Source organism: Narcine bancroftii, chromosome 3 (genome assembly GCF_036971445.1).
Source record: "Narcine bancroftii isolate sNarBan1 chromosome 3, sNarBan1.hap1, whole genome shotgun sequence".
NCBI classification, from domain to species: domain Eukaryota; kingdom Metazoa; phylum Chordata; class Chondrichthyes; order Torpediniformes; family Narcinidae; genus Narcine; species Narcine bancroftii.
Genome location: NC_091471.1, coordinates 271,610,423 through 271,632,772, shown reverse-complemented (window position 1 = coordinate 271,632,772; position 22,350 = coordinate 271,610,423). Strand labels below are relative to the sequence as shown.

At 43.5% G+C, this 22,350-nt stretch overlaps 1 protein-coding gene across 3 annotated transcripts in view; it reads right to left on the bottom strand.

The window, feature by feature from the left end:
- Positions 1–22,350, bottom strand: part of LOC138758771 (transducin-like enhancer protein 4) — a 209,670-nt gene that overhangs the window by 27,248 nt on the left and 160,072 nt on the right. For 2 of the 3 annotated variants that reach the window (XM_069928143.1, XM_069928144.1), the window contains exon 10: positions 11,711–11,830. In XM_069928143.1, the coding sequence (XP_069784244.1) occupies positions 11,711–11,830 (120 nt within the window). The remainder of the gene's footprint in view (positions 1–11,710; positions 11,831–22,350) is intronic. The other variant, XM_069928142.1, reaches the window with a different exon arrangement.

Sequence of the window (22,350 nt, the reverse complement as noted above, 5' to 3'; positions counted from 1 at the left end):
GCAGTGTGCTCAGTTCTGGCACCACCCCATTAGGAAGGATACAACGTCTTCAGAAGAGCCAGTCTCGATGGTGACCGTACGACTCCCCTGGGGACCACAGCTTGTTTACAGGCAGCCACGGGCTGAACGCTGATACTGGGCCAGTGACCCGGTTTCAAATTCGTTACTGTCTGTTAGGTGTTTGTACATGCTCCCCGTGTCTGTGTCGGTTTCTTCCCAGTTCTCCGGTTTCGAACACCTTTAAAAATGTTAATGTTAATTGGGTGGCATGAGCTCATCAGCCAAAAGTGCCAAAAGTGCTGTACGTCCAAATTTTTAAAAAGTTTTTTTTCTGCTTCTTTTTAATGTAGTTGATAGGAGAGAAGTATGGAAGAAACCAACTAAACTGAATGGCTTCGGGGGGGGGGCCCATAAACTTTGAGCCCCAAAGGGGGGGGGGGGGTGGGGGATTATAGCCCAAAAAATTGATTGACTGCTTTAGAGATAATACAGAAGAGATTTACAAAATTTATGAGATCCAACAATGGTAAAGCTGAAGCTACACTGTGTGGAGCAAGAAAGGTTAGAGGGGATCTAAGAGAGGTATTTGAAATCATGAAAGGTTTGATGGAAAGATGGAGAGAAACTGTATCCCAGTGGTTGGAAATCAAGAATGAAGGGAGATTCATATGACATTGGTGAAGCCACCTTTGGAGCATTGCGTGCAGTTTTGGTCATTGACCTACAGGGAAGATATCAATAAGATTGAAGGAGGGCAGAGAAAATGTATAAGGGTGTTGTCATGAGTTACAGGGAAAGGTTAAATAGGTTTTGGACTTTATTCCCTGTAGCATCAGAAAATGAGGAGATTTGATAATGTTCAACATTATGGGGGATATAGATGGGTAAACGCCAACAGACTTTTGGGTGAGACAAGAGTTTGAGGAAATGGGTTAAGGGTGAAATGCTTCAGGGGAACTACTTCACTCACTCAGTTGGTGGTGAAAGTGTGGGACGAGGTGCCAATGGAAGTGATGGATGTGAGTTTGATTTTGACATTTAAGAGAAGATTCATGGATGGGAGGGACTTAATCAGTGTGCAGGCTGATGGAAGTAGGCAGAATAAATTGTTTGGCATGGAGTAGATTGGCTGAATGGCCTGTTTCTGTGCTCTGGTGTTCTATGACATGGAATAAAGGTGATTGGTAAAAGAATCAAAGGTGACCTGGGCAAAGCTTGGCAAATGATTGGGGTCTTGAACACACTGGTGGGGGAAGAGTGAAGGGAGATTTGTTTGTGTTGCTCAGAAGGAAACTGGATTTGTGTCTAAATGGGAAGGATCGGCAAGGTATGGGTTGAGGGTAGAGAATGGGAATAGCCAGGTGACTCTTATACTGAGCTCCAAAGACTGAATCCATCCAGAGAAAAAAGTCATGCACATTGGGTGTGGGACATGGGGTAAGAATAATAATGCCATCCCTTTGATCCAGATAAAATGGGAGCCCTAGCAAAACCTTGAAAACTCACCAGATAACTGCATATGGTGAACAAATCAGTTTATTTCTGGAGCACGGTGTGCAGGGCTGAGAGAGGCTGGAGTGAAAAGCAAATACTTCAATCTGCAGTCTACAAGCTGACAGGCTTTGCAATAGGTTGAGCCCTCTGGGAGGGATGGTCTCTTTCAATTGGATTGCAAAGAGGAAAACCACTGCCAGGTCCTAACACCTATTGGCCTGGTAGATGGGTTGGAAAAGATACAATCAGGGCTTTCAAAAACAAACTGCATAGTGTTAAAAAGAAAATCATTCACAGAGCAAGGGGGAAAGAGCAGAGGAATTGATCTTCTTGGTTTCAGTATGGACTTGCTGAGCCAAATAGTTTCGACTGAAACCGTTTTATGGCTCCAATGATAGCCACAGGAGGAAAGATCGTCATTAAAATCTTCATTGGGGTTAGGAGACCACCTGTTAAAAATAAAAAATCCTACTGTCCCCCAAACAAACTGAAATGATCACTATTTTTTAGCTTGTCCTGCACCCAGTTGTCACCATACTTTCAAAACCTTCTACAGGTGTACAGTGGAGACCATTCTGGCTGGATGCCTCACTGTCTGGTATGGAGGTACCAACTCTCAGGACAAGAATAAACTCCAGATGGTTGTTAACTCAGCCTGAAAAATCACAGGCACCAGACTTCATTCCGTCGGGGACATTTTAAGAAAGAGCAGCCTCTATCCTCAAGGACCCCCACCTCCCAGGCCATGCCCTCTTCACTCTGTTACCTTAAGCGAGCCCTCACCAGCACAAGGACAGTTTCCTCCCCTCTGCCATCAGATTCCTGAATGAACAACGAACCACAGACACTGCCTTACTTGGACTTTTTCTTACCCTTGCACTATTTTTATTTATCTTGTAAGATGGTTTATATAATGTTTGCACTGTGACATTGCTGCAAAACAACAAATGTCGTGACGTGTTCATGACAATAAATTCTAATTCTGATCTTTCAACAAAGCCTTTCGATTGTAATTGTGGTACACCGTGCTACTGCAACCTCCGATCTGGAAGAGAAACACTGTGTTTCAGTGGAGCCCCTGCTCCGGACGGGCTGTTTACGTCTTGGTTACATCACTGGTTACATCATTGACCACCGCCAGTGGGCTGATAACGCCTCAAACCGTGCATCTTGGCGCCTCACAGTTTGGCGGGCAGCAACCTCCTTTGAAGAAGACCGCAGAGCCCACCTCACTGACAAAAGACAAAGGAGGTAAAACCCAACACCCAACCCCAACCAACCAATTTTCCCCTGCAACCGCTGCAACCGTGTCTGCCTGTCCCGCATCGGACTTGTCAGCCACAAACGAGCCTGCAGCTGACGTGGACTTTTTACCCCCTCCATAAATCTTCGTCCGCGAAGCCAAGCCAAAGAGAAGACATCACTGGCTTCATGCAACTGACCAAGGATACGCCGTAACAAATGGTAACAAAGCTGGGCCACGCCAGCAATTCGACTGGCCGCTTGGTGACAGCTAAGCCCATACCAGGTCCCCAGATTTGCTCGCTGCTGTCTGGGCCAAGACCCCATTTTGGGCCCACGTCAGATAATAAATAAAAAGTAATAATTACAGCAGCACTCCGTGTGGGCCATTTGAAATTGGAGCCGGGCCCATTTTTCTTCCTTTCACTCTTACAATTCAAATTGAAGTTAATGGCTGCTACCACAGACCCACAGTCATGTTCCTTAGCAACCAATTCAGAAGGCCAGTGACCTCCAGAGCCAAGCCAAGAACAGAGGCTTAGAAAGCAGCCAACTCACAAACACGGACTGGCCAACATGGCATCCATACATCAGACATGTGTACTTGTGGAAGCCACATTATTTGGACTTTATGTGGTGAGAGCACACTTCATTGGTAATTCATCCCCCAGTGTCTTGCAGATCACACAGAGGTCTGCGGGGATCCGACAAGGGTCCTGGCCTGCATTAACGCTGCTCTGAGAGCCAAGTGACAAACTACTGAGGGGCACCCTCTTATTACCTCCACTCTCCCACTCCATTGTCTGCTTACAGCAAGCATGGACCACGTGGCCTTCCTCCACCAATGTGCTTGCACATTCTCCTCCAAGAAACCAGCCTCACTTACAAAGCTTGCTGGTCCACTTTCGCTGGTGTCTTGTTCATTGGTACAAACCATTGTCAACTGATGCAGCCCTGGGAGATAAGTTTTAATATGAATGATATTATGTAAACGTAAGTTGTTCATACTTTCATATTTCAATTCAATATGGAGCAGGCCATCTGCCCTTCGACTTGGTGCTGACTCGTTAAGCAATCCCAACCAACTCTCTCCATCAATTTCCCCAAAATTGTACTCCTTAGCCGCATGCGAGGAGAAGTTCATAGTGGTGAATGATTCCACAAACCTGCTCATCTCTGGGACATGATAGGAGACTGAGGCACAGGGAGAAACCCATGCGGTCATAGGGAGAACATGCAAGGTCCACACAGACAGCTCCAGAAGTCACTGAAGGGGTGAGCCAGCAGTTCCACTGGTGTGATGCGGGCAGAAATTCAAAATCACAGCTAATAGGAACCACATTTTCTGGGCGTTAACTTCAAGAACTCCTGACTAAACTGTCAATGAAAACCAGGAGAAAACAAAAGGAATAAGATCCAGACCCTCTCCAACTGTCCACGGCTCTCTCATATCCTCACATTGCAGCCACAACGTTTCTGTTCACACTGACACGTGTAAAAGGATTCTAGCACATAATTTGTACAAAGAAGGAAATATTTATTACATCTACTTTAACCCCATGGTGTATATAATTAAGATATATGATCTTCCATATTATGTGCATATTTGGTGTAAATACCTTGAGTACCGAATTCCTAGCTACAGTAAAATCCCCGTTATCTGGAACTAAAGCAACTGACAAAAAAAATCATAGAAATAAGTTAAAAAATTCTTAAGTTTAAAATTGGCGCACCTCGCCGTTAGTTCACCAATCCATGCCACTCGCAATCTCAAGCAACAGGAAAATACACTTATCCGGCATCTACTGGATACCAGGACTTTATTAGAGGTAGAATTGAATACTTCTGTCCAATGACTGCGTTATGTAACTTACTCATAACGCAGGTCCACCATAGGGTATGTTACAGCCCCAGCAATGGCAACTGGACTTGCTTCAGCACAGGTGGCAGTGACCAGGAGAGGGCAGTAATGTGAAGGGAGTGGGACACTGAAAGCCACCCTTGGAAAAAGACCGGAGCTGGATTCATTTTCCAGGACCCCACACTGAGCTCTGGGTTGCCACCGAAATTATTTGAGTTGGAGCTGTGAAGTCAGTTGTGCCTTTAAATGGATTTCTGCAATGTTTAGGTTTTCTTGAGCAGACAGCGGAGAGATAGGAAGGATGGTATGGTCATCCATGTCACACACAGTGTGCTTATGCATGTATCAAGGATCTGGGGTGGAAGCTGAACAGAGCCTTAATACAGAGCCCATAGCACCAACGTCAGCCCATTGAACATCAGATATGGGTTAGGCCTTCGATCGCAACTTGCAACGTTGTCACAGGGTTTGGACCAGGCATTTGTGAACAAGTTATATTAAAATACCATCATTCATTCAGTAAAATCACAAGATCACTGACGAATATCAAACAAGATCAATGCCATGTAAGGTGATGTGATGAGAAAATGAGCAAAAGCACAGTTGAAATATTTGGCTTATAAGTATTGCTTTTGAAGTGAAAGAATGGGCAGAGTGGTTAGTGCAATGCTATTACACAGTCAGCGACCCGGTTTGAATTTGGCGCTGTCTGTAAGTTTGTACGTTCTCACTGTGCTCGCATGGGTTTCCTCCAGGTGCTCGTTTCTTCCCAGATCCCAAGGACATCGGGTTAGTAGGTTAACTAATCACATGGGTGTAATTAAGAGTTTGTGGGCCAGAAAGGCCGGTTACCAGCAAGTAACTAAATTAAATTAACTTTTAAAGATTTAAGAAGGGGATTTCAGAACCTTGGGCCTTGATGGCAATAGTGGAATGATTAAATTCAGAGGTGCTACAGAGACCAGATTTCCTTAGCATCAGATGGTCAGAGAGCTCATCAACAAATCAGCAAGAGTTTATTGATTCATTTCCTCACAAGATGTGGGCATCGTGTATGGCCCGTCGCTGAATGTCACCGAACTGAATGGTTGGCTCAGTGTCCTCTGAAGGCCCAACCTGAAGAAACCTCCATGGGTTTTTGTTTCAATAATCTGATGGCAGCAGGGAAGAAGTTGACTTTGTGCCGCTGAGCGCTCGTCTTTAGGCTCTTGTACCTTTTCCCTGATGATAGCAGAGTGAAGAGAGCAGGGCCTGGGTGGTGGGCATCTTTGAGGTTAGAGGCTGCTTTTTTTAAAGACACTGCCTCATGTAGATGTCTTTGATGGATTGATGGCGCAGGCCAAGTTAACAACCCTCTGGAGTTTATTCTTGCTCTGAGAGTTGGTGCCTCCGTACCAGGCAGTGATGTAACCAGCCAGAATGCTCTCCACAGTACACCTGTAGAGGTTTACGAGACTCTTCGTTGGCGTACTGAACTGCATCAGACACCTCACAAAGTATAGCCGCTGGCAAGCCTCTTTTGTGATTACATCAACATGGAGACTGCAGGACTGATCCTCGGAGATGTTGACACCCAGGAATTTGAAGCTATCCACTACTGAGCCCTCAATTGAGGACTAGGTCTTATACCCCTGACTTCCTCCTGAACATGGTGGCTGTATGAGTTATTGAGTGCAGTGCTGCGAGAACTTGCACCAACGATGGCTCATTATCAAAAAACACCTGAAGAACGTTGCCCTTCTAATAGCACCCACAGCTCCAGATGAGAAAATGAGAGATATCTCTGTTTTGTTTTTAATTTACAGCATGGTAGAAGCAGACTCCAGCTATTTAAACCCGAGCCACTCAATTACAACAAAATTAACCTTTATGTTTTGGAGTATGGGAAGAAACTGGTGCATCCTGGAGAAACCCACACAGACATGGGGATAACGAAAAACTCCTTCCAGACAGCGGCGGATTCGAACCCAGTGCACAGCATCACCCATTAATCTTTTTTGCCACCTTGCTGGCTTGTTGATTTTCCAATGGTGACCAAATTTATGGGTCAAATTCAAAGCTAGCAAAAAAAAGTACGTCTTGCTTTTATGTATCATCTGAGTGGATTCCAAAGGATTTCACTAGATAATCAAATACTGTGGCAGTGACATCTGTTCTTGAAACGTCGATATTTTTTGCATGCAACCAGATCCACAGCCACATGAAGATCACTGTTTATTCTATTTTGTTCTTCTGTGATGTAACATTTGGAGTAATTATTAATTTAAAAATATTAGACACACGCATAATAACAGGCCCTTTCTGCCCACAGAACCATGCCGCCAAATTACACCCAATCGACCTACACCCCTGGTACGGAGTGCACCGTGAGGCAAATGGCATCCCCTTCACCTAACCTCACAATGTCTTAAACGCTGTCCGATACGAACATTGCAGCTTTTGAGCATTTCACTGAAGAAAGATGCACGTTGACAAAGCATCTTTTATGTAGTAAAACACAAGAGTTTGTAGGTGCTCTGACTGCAGTAAAAACGCACCGAAATGCTGGAGGAACTCAGCCAGGCTCGCAGTGTCCATAGGAGGTAAAGATAATATTATTGACATTTTTGGCCTGAACTCTTCTTCAAGGTGTAGGCAAAAAAAATCATCTTTTGTATCCCTTACAGAATGACCCAAAGCATTTGCTGTCCACAAAGCACTTCAACTCTGTTACAAAGTTGGAAACTGTACAGTCAATTCACACACGGTAAGGTCCCAATAACTATAAAGTGATTATGATCAAATATTCCGATAATGTTAAGTTGATCAAGTTATAAATATTGGGCAGGATTTTGGGAAAGTCTACCTGGCTCATTGAAATTGTGCTGTGTGGGTGCTTAACACAGTGTGAGAAGGACAAGTGAGGCATCTGATTAATGTAAAGGCACCTCGGTCAGACTGCTTGTGTTTAAATAAGAGTCACACAGGGTTAGGAATCATTCAATGCCACTTGAAATTAAAAAGAAAAGGAGGGAGAAAGCCTCGAATTAGCATTTAGTGGATTGTTGATAATAAACGCACAATATTAGTAACTCCGGGACATACCAATTAAGGGAGAAAAGCCTTTTGAGCAAACTGCTTCAGCTTTGTTATCAGGGCAAGTTGTGCACAATGGAACCCCCATCATCCCATTATAGGAAGGTCCTGGGAAACACTCCAAAAACCTCAGGATATTCAGGAACAGGCACACAGGAGGCAGGCTGGGAGTTTGTGTAGCCCCAAGAGTTTGAACAATGGAGGTCGCAACTGTGCAAGCGAGCAGGAAGCCAGGTTTACCAAGGCACTCTGCATTCAGATTATTTTCTTTTGCGCAATGGGAGGGAAATTAATTTTAATAAAAAAGATGTGCATCACTGTAGCATTTTCCCTTTATCAAGTATTTGTGCACTGAAACCAGTGACAAATGAGGTGTGAGATTGCTCACTGCTGTGTGACCTATTCAATTTAATACAATTTAATACAAAATTATTCGAACAGTAGCACTAATGAGATTCCCGTGGGAATTCCAAAATGTGGCATAAGGGTATATTCTCCTTAAACACAAGGTCTCACTCAGATAAGTATTTGCTTTTGTACATTTCGGGGATGCACATGCAGGAGTGAAGTCACAATAATAAAGCAGCTGTAACTTCATATAACGTGCAGCTTCACAATGTGCAAGCCCTACATTTATATGGCGTCTTAATAGAGCTCCTCTATTATGTTGTACTTCTGAAATATTGGCACTGCTGCAGTGTAGGAAATGTGGCGGCGTTTGCACACCACGAGGTGACATACGGCACAGTCAGCTTAGTGCTTAGCACAATGCATTTACAGCGCCAGCGACCGGGGTTCGAATGCGGCCCTGTCTGTAAGGAGTTTGTATGTTCTCCCCGTGTCTGTGCGAGTTTCCTCCAAATGCTCCAGTTTCCTCCCACCCTTCAAAAATGTATGGGGTTGTAGATCCATTGGGTGTAATTGGGCGGTATGGGCTCGTGGGCCAGAGGGCCTGCACGCCTAAATTTAAAATTCAAATTTAATACAGTGAATAAAATAAAGGACCTGCTCATTATTCTTGGCAGCTAAGTATTGGCCAATGAGACAGCCCTCAACATGAGGCCATGGGGATTCTTCCCTATATTCTTTGGGAAGGTAATCATGAACATTTAATATTCTGGATGAATGATGGCACCTCTCATGCACAGCAACCCCCCCTGTACCATAGTGGGGAATTATTCCAGACACACTTTGAATCTAAGATGTACTAACTCAGAGCTGAAGGTTCATTTGACGGATTAAAAGATGAAGGACGCAAAATGAACACGTGATAAAATCAACTGTTCCTTTCTCATCCTCCATCCATGCATGTGGAGGACCAAAGGGCTCTTTTTCCAGCAAGACTCAGTGATTGTAAATGCCTTGACACCACATTCTGTCAAGCCAGAGTCATATGTAGTTAAGGAATGTTTGAACTTTTCTCTTCACTTATTCGTGAACAAAATGTGAGCACATTGGCCGAGACAAACCCTTGCCGCTGATCCTACATGCGTGATGGTGGAGATGAACCGGGGTTTCAAAAAGCTGTCATCCTTTGATGAAGCTCCTCCCACACTATGAGCAGAGATTTTCTCCCAGTGAGCAGAAGAGAACTGAGGTACATCTGTAGGTCAGCGCGACGTGTGGCCTGGAAGGGAAACCTGAGAGCTGGCTTCCCTTCCTCTTCATGTAGTAGAGGTCATAGATTTGGAACAGACTCATTTTTTTTTTCATTTTAGAGTTACAGCACGATAACGGGCCCTTCCAACTCACAAGCCGAGGTTACCCAAATATACCAATTAACCTACAAACCGTGTACGTTTTTTGAGCATGGGACGAAACCAGAGCACTCAGAGGAAAGCAGTTGAAGAAGTCTTTTGTAAATTGTTGAAACACATTTTGCACATGGAAAACATTGCAACCATCGCATAGAGAATGTATCCTTAAAGAATGGTGCAATATTTCAAAAGAGTTCTGTCCAGATTTTGCTAAAACTGATTACTGGGAGGAGGGGTTTGCCTGCGAGGAGAAAGTTAGAGTGTCTCGCACACACAGAAAGATCATTCTATTGAGAATACAAGACTGCGGGAAACAGACAGGTGGAAGCCAAGTCCGGCTTCTTCAGGCAGATTCTACAACTACAGAGCAATCTTGGAATGTGGGAATGCTCATTTAGAGTTATCGAGCTATACAGGCCCTTCAGCCCATTAATGAGTTGCTGAAGGAAGACATCACGTCAGGCAGTACCCATGGCCAGAAATGATCAGTCAACATTTTGGGTCGGGACCCCTTATTGAGATGAAAGAACTAAAGGGGTGATATAAAGGGGGAAGGAAGCTAGGAAGGGACTGATAGGGTATTGGACAGAAGGCAGAAGAGGAGAAACAGTTCTAGGGAGAGACCGAGGGGGGAGGGGAAGGGAAGTTAGAAAGTAAGGACAGGAGTTCAAGAGATGGAAGCATTGCTTGAAGATGTCAGCACATGCAGCTTTTTTGTTGCCCCTCAGCCCATCATATCCATGTTGACCATCCCGTTGATCAGCATTTGGCCTTTAGCTTCAATGCCGTGCTCATGAAACATGTTGTGAGAATAATGGTTATACCTTAAAGAAAGGCTCAAGCCCCCAGCATTGGTTCTATATCTTTAACTCCTATGGATGCTGCATGACCTGCTGAGCTCCTCCAGCATTGTTGTGTTTCTACTCTTGTGAGAAAACTTAACTTCACTACCCTCTTACTAAAAACTCTGGATGAAAAAAATAACACCTCCGAACCTCTTCCACCTCACCTTAAACTTACGCCCTTGGATTACAGACAGACACCTCTACCACCTACATGATTCTGTTAAAGAGAAAGTTCTCTACTCAGAAGGCTGTCGATCTCTGGATTTCTCCAAAAATTCAGTTGCAATGTTTATTTATTCAGGAATGAACCTGAGAGGTTTTTCTCCCCCCCCACCCCCCACATTATGGAACTCAGACGATTTTGAGATGGAATAGGAAAATGGACAAGGCTCATGTGACTGCGTGGCCTACTCCTGCTTTTCTGTTTAATCTAAGTGACAAAACAATCAACTGTAATTCTATTAAGATTTCCTTGCACCTAGAATTTTTATTCTGCTACCAACTTCAGGTGGGCCACCACACTGTTCTGGGAGCAGGGTCCAAGGTAGTGACTGGGCTCACAGGATACATTTCAAAATGCTGACCCAGCTGTAAAAATGCAGGCAGCTGTCACTCATGCCTTCGCCTTTGTCGGGTGCTCTGTAACTGATAGAGAGGTACATTCCAGGCTGAGGATGAAGTGGAAAACATGGAGCAAGAAATATAAGCAAATATGAAAAGATGATCCCTGCTATTTCCAATTTCACAAGAACCGAGGTCACAACTCAAGGATAAAAGGATCAGAGCAGCTGTAGACAATGAGGGAAACATCTGGTCACTATAACCGGTGCTTTTATACTTAATGACGAGGAGGTTGATGTTAGCAAATAACTAGCTAGTCCCTATAATTTCTTTGCATCTATATTAGTCCCCGATAGAATTAAAATATGTGGTTCTCACACGCATTTCCTGTGTCACACTTCATACAACATCTTATCTGTCAACGTTACGCTGATGAAGCTATTGTTATTAAACCGTGCACTCTGACACACTCCGGGAGATCTTGTGATATTTAAAACCTTGCCTGTAACACACATTTTCCTGTTAAGAGACACCTTAGTTCTTGTGAAAGTTTTGTCATTACATTTTCTTGCATAGGCCCACTATGATTGCAAAGCAGCGTACATACGCTCTGATTCACAAGATGCTCTGTCAGAGGAAACCTGCTTCACATCTCTGGAAAGAAGTTGGGGTTGGATTGGGGGGGTGGGGGGAATGAGGAGGAAGGATCTGTGCAGGATTATTCAAAAAACAGATAAATCTGGCCTCTGATGTTCTGCGTACCAAAGCAAGATTCAAATTTGTCCCCAACTCCCCCAATCCACCGCCACCTCTTTCTCTCTGGTGATGCCAATGCCATGCTACTTATATAAAGTGAACCAAGCTGTCTGACATACATAATGTCCCACCGAGTCTTTGTCATCACACTTCCTCTTCTTGCCTTCGGTAGTGTAGTCGAGGGAGCCTCTGTGCTTCTCTTCAGCTCGCAGGCTGTCGGAGGGAGACACCGATTTACTCTGGGGAAATACAAGGACATTGAAGTGCATTAATCTCGGAGACCCATCCTTAATTTCAGCCTCCCCTTGTCAAATACACCCAGGACATTGGTGGCTACAACCCCAGTGACTCTTGATGCTTGTGGCAAGACCTAGCAGTCAGTGAAAATGGACCCAACAATCTGGCAGAGTGATTTAAGGAAACCTGCTGCTCATGGGCACTTCTCACGGGGAAACACAAAACCTGCAGATGCGGAAATCCTGAGTGAACAAAGAATTGCTGGAGGAAGTCAGCAGGTCAGAGAGCATCCACGTTTGTTCAGTAGCTCTCAGGGCTCAGTTTGTGAGTATATGTAAATTACCAACTATTGCAGTTTCATGAAAATGTGAACTGACCACTTGCACCCAGTTGCCAGGTCAGAAAATGGTAGAAGCATCAGCAGTTCAATCAATTCTTTTAATTTTTATCACCTTTGCAAGTTGGCCTCATTGGCAAGTCAAACACATGTTATTCAAGCTTATTATCATCTAACTGTACATACAGTATACAACCCTCCACATGGTGCATACACACACATGCTCCATACACAGTACATAATCATTTTATTTACAAATATATCATTAAAAATTATAAACATATGCTCTGGGTGATTTACTCGATTACAGGATATGGTTCATGAAGTCCATTAATGGGGTAAAAGCTAGTTTCGTTGTGGCTCATTTGGTCCCCTATTTACCAGAGTTGCAAGGTTGTGGATTCAAATCCTACTCTCGGGTCATGGGCACAAAAACCTCGGCTGATAGCCGTGTATGGTGCTCACAAAGTGCTGGAGAAACTCAGCAGGTCATGCAGCATCTGCAGGCAATCAACACTTCGAGGCTGAGCTCTTCGTCGGGGCTGTTGGAAGCGCTGACCTTTGGATGAGGCATTGAACCAACTGCCAGCTTCCCCTTGCAGATTCTGTCCAATGTTTACCACTCAATCGTTATCCAAGGACAATCACTCTGGTGTCATTGGTGGGATCTTGCTAGGCATGCACCAGCCCGACTTTGCAGTCCAAACAGTAATTTTTTGGTTGTGCAGCACTTTGGATGAAGTAAACATTTGGACAAATGGAGGATTCCGATCATATACTGGAGAGATCTAGGAATCAAGATTGGAAAATCTACATGTTTGGGCGGTGGGGGGGGGGTAGAATTGTAGCCCATATATTTAGGCACTGCTGAAGATTATAAATTGGGATTTATTTTTAGGGATGAAAGTGTATGTTTGGGAACTGGGGCTGAAGTTAACCCACTGGGATTAAATTCATAGATTGTAGGAGGAATGAGGCTGAAGAAAGGCTCTGGCAACTAATTTGTCAGGTATTGGGATCAGAGTTAAAAGATATGGGAGATGGAAATGTTATATCTGAGGGCTGAAATTAAATATTGTGGGCTGGTGAGGGAGGTTTTATATGAAAGGTCTTCAGAGATGATTGGAAAGGAAAGGAAGGGTATATATTGGTGGACTGGATTTGTGCATATATTGGGGATGGAAATTTAAATACAATCCTAATTAGAAAACAGCCTATGTCATTGAGGTCAGAATATGATTATACATGTAAAAGGTATGGTTTGATCTATTGGAATTATCAATAAATGAGGATGGAGATTTTTAAAACTGATTCAGTATGACTGGGATTTATTTGGTACATTAATTCTAATTCACGAAATAAAGAACAAACTTCATGAATTGGTAATAAATGAAGGTAGTTGCAGTTTTGTGCCTGAAAATGCCCTTCAGTTGGAACCCTGATTGTGCTTTGTTGCCATCTTCATCCACATAAATCCCTTCCTGTAAAAGTGTACTGAGTCAACTAATCAAACACACTGCATGCAGCACAACCATTTGCACTAACTCAGGCCAATGCCAGCACTTCTGAAGCCACTGGTCACTGTGACCTCCTGGTGGCCTCTCTTCTCAAATTGCAATCAACTTACTTAAACAAGCAGAAGTGAAGGAACTCCATGGGAACAGTCCCAGGTCTCATCAAGCATTGAATGCACAAAGCCGCCTCTATATCCTCAATCCGTACACACCTCTGTGTTGCCTGACAGTAAATGAGGCATCATGGGAATCCCCTCACCCCGACGGGGAGGCTGGCCCTCAGAGCTCTTTAATTGTCGATGACCCGCTTAATTTGTTTGTTTAGACCCGTTCAGCACCTCTGCTGTTGGGTTTTATGCCTCTCACAGGTGCACGTCAATAGCTAATGTTGAGTCTTGTTCAAAAAGAGTCAGGCACATCATCAGGGTCAGGCTCCGTCTGCGTGGCAATGTTGCTGCAGCACCATCCATGTTACTGTGTGGAGTTGGCCCAGGATTTCATTTCCCAGAGGTGTTACAGTTTTGGGTAGAGTCCCTATCTTTGATTAAGAAATCCCTGCTTTTAACATCACTGATGTTCCAAAATGACTTAGAACAATTCTTGCACTTTCTCAAAGGTGGTTATTATTGAAATAAAGGAAAGACCAAGGTCAATTTACTCACAATAAGCTCCCCTTCAGTAATAAGATACAAGATTACAAAAACGGTTTTTAAATAAGTTTTGGTGTGTTTTCGAGTGACCTTGATAGAGCAATAAATATTGACGAGGACATCAGAGACCAATCTTTATCCACATTTATTCGAAGCAGTAACATAAGAAACTCTCCAACCACTTGAGAGAGCTGTTGGGAGCTCAGTTTACAATCACATTTGAAAGTATCGTATCCCTAACATTGGAAAAGGGTCTTGGATGCATAACATTCTTCCACTGCAAGGAAATGTGCCGTGGCATACACAACTCTTTGAGTGGATCAATCTGTTACGGCCAATGTACTCATCAAGTTCTAGGACAGTGGTTTCCAAACTGTCCCCCTAAACACACATCCCACCTTCAGCAATCCCGATGCCACAAGTGCTCTGTGATTAGTAAGGGATTGCTAAGATGGTCTGTGAGTGGGAAGGGAATGCTGAGAACCACTGTTTTAATTGTCCCTCATTGACTCGTTATGTGTACGGTTTCATAACTCCAAAGGAAATGGGCCAATGGCAAATTTTCTCAAGCAAAATATTTTAGTAACAATAGGTTCTAAAGCATTGGTTTTCAATCCTCCCTTCCCACTCACAGACCACCTTAAGCAATTCCTTACCAATCACAGAGCACTTATGGCATTGGGATTGCTTAAGGTGGAATGTGAGTATAGGGGGTCAGTTGGGAAACCACTACTGTATACTGTCGGACATGACTTCCATATCACATTACCCTGCCAGTGCGTCAGCTGCTAAATCCTCTCTCCATTATCAAGACAAAAATGGCTGGAATTTGTGTCACCTTTCATTGGTAAAATAAATAACACAGACCCTGGGGGGGCTATTGGATTTTGAAAAGGAAAGAGCGTGGCCCATTCAAAATTGGCAATGTGCAACTCCAAGAAAGGAGGTGAGGCTGGTCTCAGATCTGGCTGTGAAACTTCCCGGTGGTGAAAGTTATCCACTTCAGGAAGGCAGGAGGAAAAAATATATTAAATCACAACCATTTTAACAAATTGCTTTTTTTCCCCAAAGTGCTGGCACAGATTCCTTGGGCAGAATGGCCTCCTCTTCCCTTACACAATGTGGGAAGACTTCTTTAGAACCAGTTTTTTTCCCCTGAACACTATCTGATTGAGTACATTGGGTCAGTGCTGTGTGAAGAATGTCTTACCCAGACTGCGGAGTGGAAAGCCTGGATGTAAACCACAGGCATGTTATACATTTTGGCCATCACACATTCCATCAAGATTTCCAATTCCGATTTAAAAGCAAAACACGTGTTGTTTATCATTTTTCTCATCTCACAGCAGGCTGCTCACCAGCTGACGACGCAGAGCAGACTTGGCTCTGATTGCAACCTGTAAATATTTATGTCAACAGCATTATGTGACGACTTGCTGTCCCTGTTCTACCATGGCTTCAGCGTGAAGCCAAAGGGTCAGAAAGCACCGGGGGTAACATTAACTGTTTTCCAATGTTAATTGTTCCCAACCAATCTGGGAAATTGGTGCATTAAATTAGAAACGACTGGTCTTCTGATACTGCTAACAGCTGGGCGATTTCCGTCTTCCCATTCTGGGGCTCTTGAAAGATTCTGAATCACAATTGCCAGGCCAGTCTTGGTCTTGTACAGTGCTTTGGGAGGTCAAGGGAGGCTAAAGCTAATTTTAGGGACCCTGGAGGAAGAAGGATGCAGGCAGCAAGGATTTGTGCTCATAATCATGGAAAAAGCAGCCTTTGCATGGTACAGATAGATCCCTCTCAGGCTGACCCTGGGTGCTCAAACCACTGAAACTACTTTCATCCTGCTCATGATCTGTTCAGGCCACAAGAATGAACTGGGGCATTTCCTCACCTACACTCCTAAGGCTGTAAGTAAGGGTAGTTCTACATTAACAGTTGCCTATCATTTTAATTCTCTGTCCTCCTACTCTCAACTTTAGACATATAGCACTGTAACCACGAGTCCGTGCTACCAAATTACACCCCATTAACCTACACCCGAGTACATTTTTTGAAGGGTGGAAGGAAACTGGAGCTCCTGGAGAAAACCCACATAGACATGGGGAGAACGTACAAACTCCTTACAGACAGCGCAGGATTCGAATCTAGATCCAGTCCCAATTGCTGGCGCTGTAAAGGCGTTGCACATCAGGACCAGGGTTCGAATCCTGTGCTGTCTGTAAGGAGTTTATATGTTCTCCCCATGTCTACATGGGTTTTCTCCGGGGGCTCCAGTTTCCTCCCACCCTTCAAAAATGTATCACGGTGTAGGTAAATAGGGTGTCATTGGGCAGCACGGTCTCGTGGGTCCGAAATGGCCTGTCACTTTGCTGTATGTCTACATTTTTAAAAAAAATTAAATTTAAAATTTACTGGTCAGTACAAGTCAACGTCAGATCAAGAAGCAGCATCTCATCTTAACTTGGTATTTTACAGCCTTCACAACTTTGCACTGATCCTACACTTTCAGGTTAACAGCCATTCCAGTCGGCCATTTCCACAATTCAGTACCTTTCCCCCAACCTCCCCGGCATTTCCACAATTCACTACCTTCTCCCCACCCTCCCCAGCATTTCCACAATTCAATACCTTTCCCCCACCCTCCCCAGCATTTTCTTTCTTTTTAAAATAACTTTATTGATTTTTAATAAAGATAATATAATTCAATAAATTGATATGGATAATTACACAAAATTAATAAAACATTCAGTATAACAAAAACATACTCGTTGTAAATTGTATCCATAATTTGTATTTGAAGCACTCTATATATTAAAAAAAATCTAATAACGAGAGAAGAGGAACAAACAAAAAAAAAATTAGTAAAAAGAAGAAAAGGAGAAAAACTCAAGCCCCTATCGAACAGCATCGCCCAGATGCTGAACATGATTAATATTAAAAGTAAAATTAAGGTTTAAAAAAAATGCAAAAACAATGTGGAAAAGATATGAGCCAAATAATTTAATTACATTGAGATGAAATTATAAAGTGAGTCATGAATGACCCCAAAACGTCTGAATTCTTGTATCTGAATTATTAATTGAATAACGAATCTTTTCCATATTCAAAAAAGGACACGATGTCTCGCAACCACTGACCCTGAGTAGGTGGGGCAGCGTCCATTTAAGTAAAATCACATGCCTTGCCAAAAGAGATAGTACGACTGAACCAGAGACGGAAGAATCGTTCCCTCCCATTGTACCAAAGAGGGCCACCAAAGGGTTCAGTACCAAATCTATATTACATTTTGAAAAAGCATGGAAAACCTCTCCAGTATTTTTCTGGCATTTTTAATGAATAAACTTTCCAGCTGATTAAATCCATTGCTTCAGCACCAACAGGGGGAAGAGCTGGCTCCATGAACTGATCTGAATTTGACTAATTTGAATTTGACCAGTGCTTTCCGGAAGCTTACACAGATTATCAGGACTTTATGTGACGTGTAATATAGGTGATAATGATTCTGTATCCATCTACAATTCCATTGATGGGCAACTTCTGCTGAAGTTCGTCAAAATAAAACTCAGGAGGAGGCAATGAAGGGACAGAGTTGGTGTGCCTCAATTGACATCATCATTAAAAGTCAAAATGAACCCCATTACCTCCTGTTGAGTACTAGCTTCATTTCCCAGGCTGCATTGATTGATTGTTTCCTCCCCCCCCACCCCCCCCATTTGCAGTGGAAACCACAAATGGGCTGTCAGTAGGGAAGCCCCACAGCCCGCGACATCTTCAGGGCAAAAGGGCAAAGTCAAAAGAAGGTGGTATAGGCAGCGCCCTATACCAGCGTGGCACCTACCCTCGCAGTCAGCAGAAGTGCCGTGCTGACAAGTGGCACGGCGAAGCCACTTCGGTAGGGCGGAAGGAGCTCGACAGCGCTTTGCCTCACCATCCGACTGCAAGACCCCGCTGCGAGGAAGTGCTTCAGTTTGTTCCCGCCTATTTACAGGCACCAGTGATTTATCTGCTCACGAGCAGATGGCAGCGCAGCAGAGAGTCTTGCAGTATTTCTTAACGGATTGCTTCTCCCATCTGCTGCATCAGAAACTTTTGAAGGCACAGCTGCCAGAATCAATGAATTTTAAATGATCATTGCTTGTTGTAAAAGCTACATTCCTGACCATTGGTGGAGCAAGAGGATTTGGACGGCAGAATTCGATTCTTCAATGCGGCTATTAATCTTCCAGTTTTTAATTTCTCTGATAACAGTTCTGGGTTGGATAATAATCAATATTTTATTTTGCTGCAGGGGTGATTGTTACTCTCTGTTGGCCTGAAGAGAACAGATTTTCTCCAATTTAGATTAAGCAGTTTCCCTTGAACAATGCCAATGGCTACTGATGGAGCATCATGCAATATCATTTTGAAGACGAATGGGACCATTTGACCATGGGCATCATTGATAATTCCTAATTTATAATTAAAATGGTCACTAGATTCCCTGATTTTTTTCTGCATCTAATATACAAATGATTTGGACGAAAAAGTAGTTGAACGGTTTAGTAATATTGCAGATGATGCAACAAAAAAAATGGTGGAGCAGTGATCATCTAGACAGTTGTCGAAGGATGCAGGACAGTGGGACATGTGGGTGGAAAATGGCAAATGGCACTTTGACAGGCTAAATGCAAGAAAAAAGACCGCAGTTAATTTCAGGGTCTTTAGGAGCCAACTTCCTGAAAGTGGAAACACAAGTAGTAAAGGGTGGTAAAGAAGGCTTACAATATATTTCCCTTCATCAGTTGGGGAATGGTGGACAAAGGTTGGCAGGTCATGTCATATCTGTACAATGCTTGGCTTCGGCCAAATTTGGAGTACCTGTATGTGTTGCGGTTCTGATCTCCCCATGACAGGAAGAAGGTGGAAGCTTTGGAGAGGGTGCAGAAGAGGTTCATCTGGATTACGGGTAAGAGGTTGGATGAGTTAGGGTTATTTTCTCTGGAGCATCAAGGCTGAATGGAAACCTGACAGAAGTTTCTAAAATGATAAAGGTAGTCAGAAGCTATTCCCCAGGGTAGAAATTTGCAGTCAATATATCAAACAAGTGTCAAATACTAGAAGGCATAGCTTTAAGGTGAGAGGGGGAAGGAGATGTGTGGGGCAAGAGAGTGATGGGTGCCTGGGATTCATGACCAAGGCATGGTGGTGAGGAAGTGAATACCATAGTGACCCTTAAGCAACATTTAGGCAGATGCATGAACATAGTGGGAATGCATGGATATGGATCGTGTAAAGCAGATGGGACTAGTTTAATTTGACATCACGGTCAGCACACTGTGGGGCAGAGCACTGTATTGGTCTATGTTTTACATTTATCTTCATCCCTCAAGGACAAGAATTGGCTAACTCAGTCATGGTTTAGTATTTAAATACCAAGCCATGCCTTTATTTGGTTTGCCCCCCTTGCCACTGGAAACCTGTGGCTGCCTGATAACTAAATTAGATTCTGCAGTAAAGATAAAAAGATATGAATGCTCCAGGGATCATCAGCTGATATAGTTGAAATTCATTTTAAACTGCTTTCACTACTTTCTATCTTTCTGATTCCTCCTGGCATCTAATTCTAACTTTCTAGGATTTCAGCCAAATAGAATTAGATAGTTACAAGCCTGAACAGTGACCATGTCTTGTTTGGGTTAGAAAGCAAGGCTATTTTCACAAACTCAATTCCCACCAGCACTGATGCAAACAAGTGTCCATCTCTCCCCTGCTCAATAATGAAAGGACATGAACCGGGGTCGTTTTGCTGATGAAGTTTACTTTAATCCATTATGTGCTTTGAGCTGTCCGGCACACCAAAGTGTTTAAGTAATCTTTGATTTGAGCAGGTTAGAGATCAAAGTTCAAAGTGCACCCCTCTCCAGGATGGCTCCAGTCACAAATTGTATTCTGCACATGTAAATATAACTGGATTTGATGTTGGACACTGAGGTTTTGTTCACACTAGGAGTTGGTGGTTGGTCTCCTGCCCCCGACTGTGAACGATTGAAGTAATGCTGTCTTCAATAGGCTCTGTGCCGTACCACAGACAGGAATGCACGAGTGTTTAGACTCATTCGTTAATCATTCTGACTCTGTGCATGTTAACCCTCTGGTTACTATTGGCATAAATTAGGAAACTAAGCCTGCAGCTAATTATCAGTTGGGATCTGTCGATTTTAAAATGACTGTTATTGCATCACACACATTCTTGAGACTGTCGGCTGGGTGCATCATGAGAAAGAGGACCAGAAGTCAGCCATTTCTAAGAGTGAGGAAGAGGAATAAAGTCTTTGTTTTCAACTTGGAATTAATATAATTTGCCTCCCATGGTCCTAAAATTCAATATTATTCTATTTCATTAGAAGAAATAAAAAAAGAAAATAATAGATTTAGAATTCCATAGATGGAAATTTTCATTCCTGATCCTCTTGTTACCATGGAAAGTGGACATCGACTTTGATGGGCAACGTTGAGCAAGGGGTGTGAATGGAAAGCGGATGAGGTATTTCCGGCTGGTGGGGATGGGACCCACAGAGAACTCTGCTCGGATCACTTTGGGGGGAGAGTGAAGAAGCTCGAGTGGGTCAGAGGAACCCGTGAGCTTGTACTGCCATGACTAGCAAGATCTTTGACCTCAACTTTCCCTCCTTACTTTGTACCCACAAACCCCGTTCCCATCGCACACCCAAAGCCCACCGCGCGACTGACTCTCGGCCTGCTCCCAGAAGTATCACATCAAACCAGCAAATGCAGGGGACATTGAGGAGAGGAGAATAAACCACATTTTATGGCCTAATTAAAAAAAGTGTTCCTCAGTTATCACTAACTGTGAAGGGTACATTTTACATCCAAGTGATGTGTGTTTTAACAGCACCAGACTGTACTTGTCACAGTACTTGTCAAACTATTTCAGATGTTTCAATGCACATTAAACAAAAAACACATAGCAAGTGATTTCTGCTGTCGGCCATTGTAATTAAAAATATGTATCCTTTGAAATGTCTATTCCCACACGTACCAAGGTATAGTGCAAAACATTGTTTTCCTGCTATCCAGGCAAGTCAACCTTTACACAGAGGTTGTGCAACAGCAACAAAAGTGCAAGAAATCGTGTCACAATAAAACAAGAGTGCAGGGAGCAGTCTCACATCAGATGAAATTGCAAGCTATTGCAACAAAGAAAGAAGACCAGTTAAACTGCAAGGCTGCATAACAAACACCAGAGAACAAGAGCACAAAGTGAAGGGAGGGAAGTTTAGGGGTTAAAAACGCAGCCTGGAATGCCTTGCTGGGGATGGTGGTGGGGGCTGAAACATTTGGGGCATTGAAGAGACTCTCAGACAGACACATGGGTAAAGGAAAAGTGGAGGGTTACGGGGTAGGGAGGGTTTAGGACTTTTATTTTGGGAATAAATGGATCGGTGCAACATCGAAGGTCAAAGGGCACATTGGGGATGGTATTTGCATAATTTGTACATTACGTGTTTCTACCCAAGTCCAGGTATAACTTTATGTGGCTGCATACTGCACAGGGGAAAGCAGCCTTCATTTCATGTGTGCGTTTGATGTTAACAGAACCAGGATTGCTAAAGCTTTGGCCTCTGCTCATCTACGTGAAATGACGCCACTTGCACACACCCTGCTGCGGGCAATGCAACAGAGTGTGACAAGATTAAAAATATTTTGAGTTATATCAAATAGCCATGTGAAATCTCCCGCACACGTCAGCAGGATGAAGCTCCGTTTTTATGCAGGCAAGGAGTTGTGCTGGGAGATCAGCATTCAAAACAGAATAAAAGGTGGACATGGGTGAATGCTTCTCTCTCCCACCCAGCGTGTTGGGTTTTCTCCTTCTTTGAAGGCATTTCTTTTGCTGCAATGTGCAACTCCCACCAATGGAGCATTTTTGTGGACACACTTGCCAGCAAAGCATCGCAGTCCGATTCCTTGCTCGGGCAACAACAGCACCTGCCCAATGTCTGTGTTGGTGAATGCGT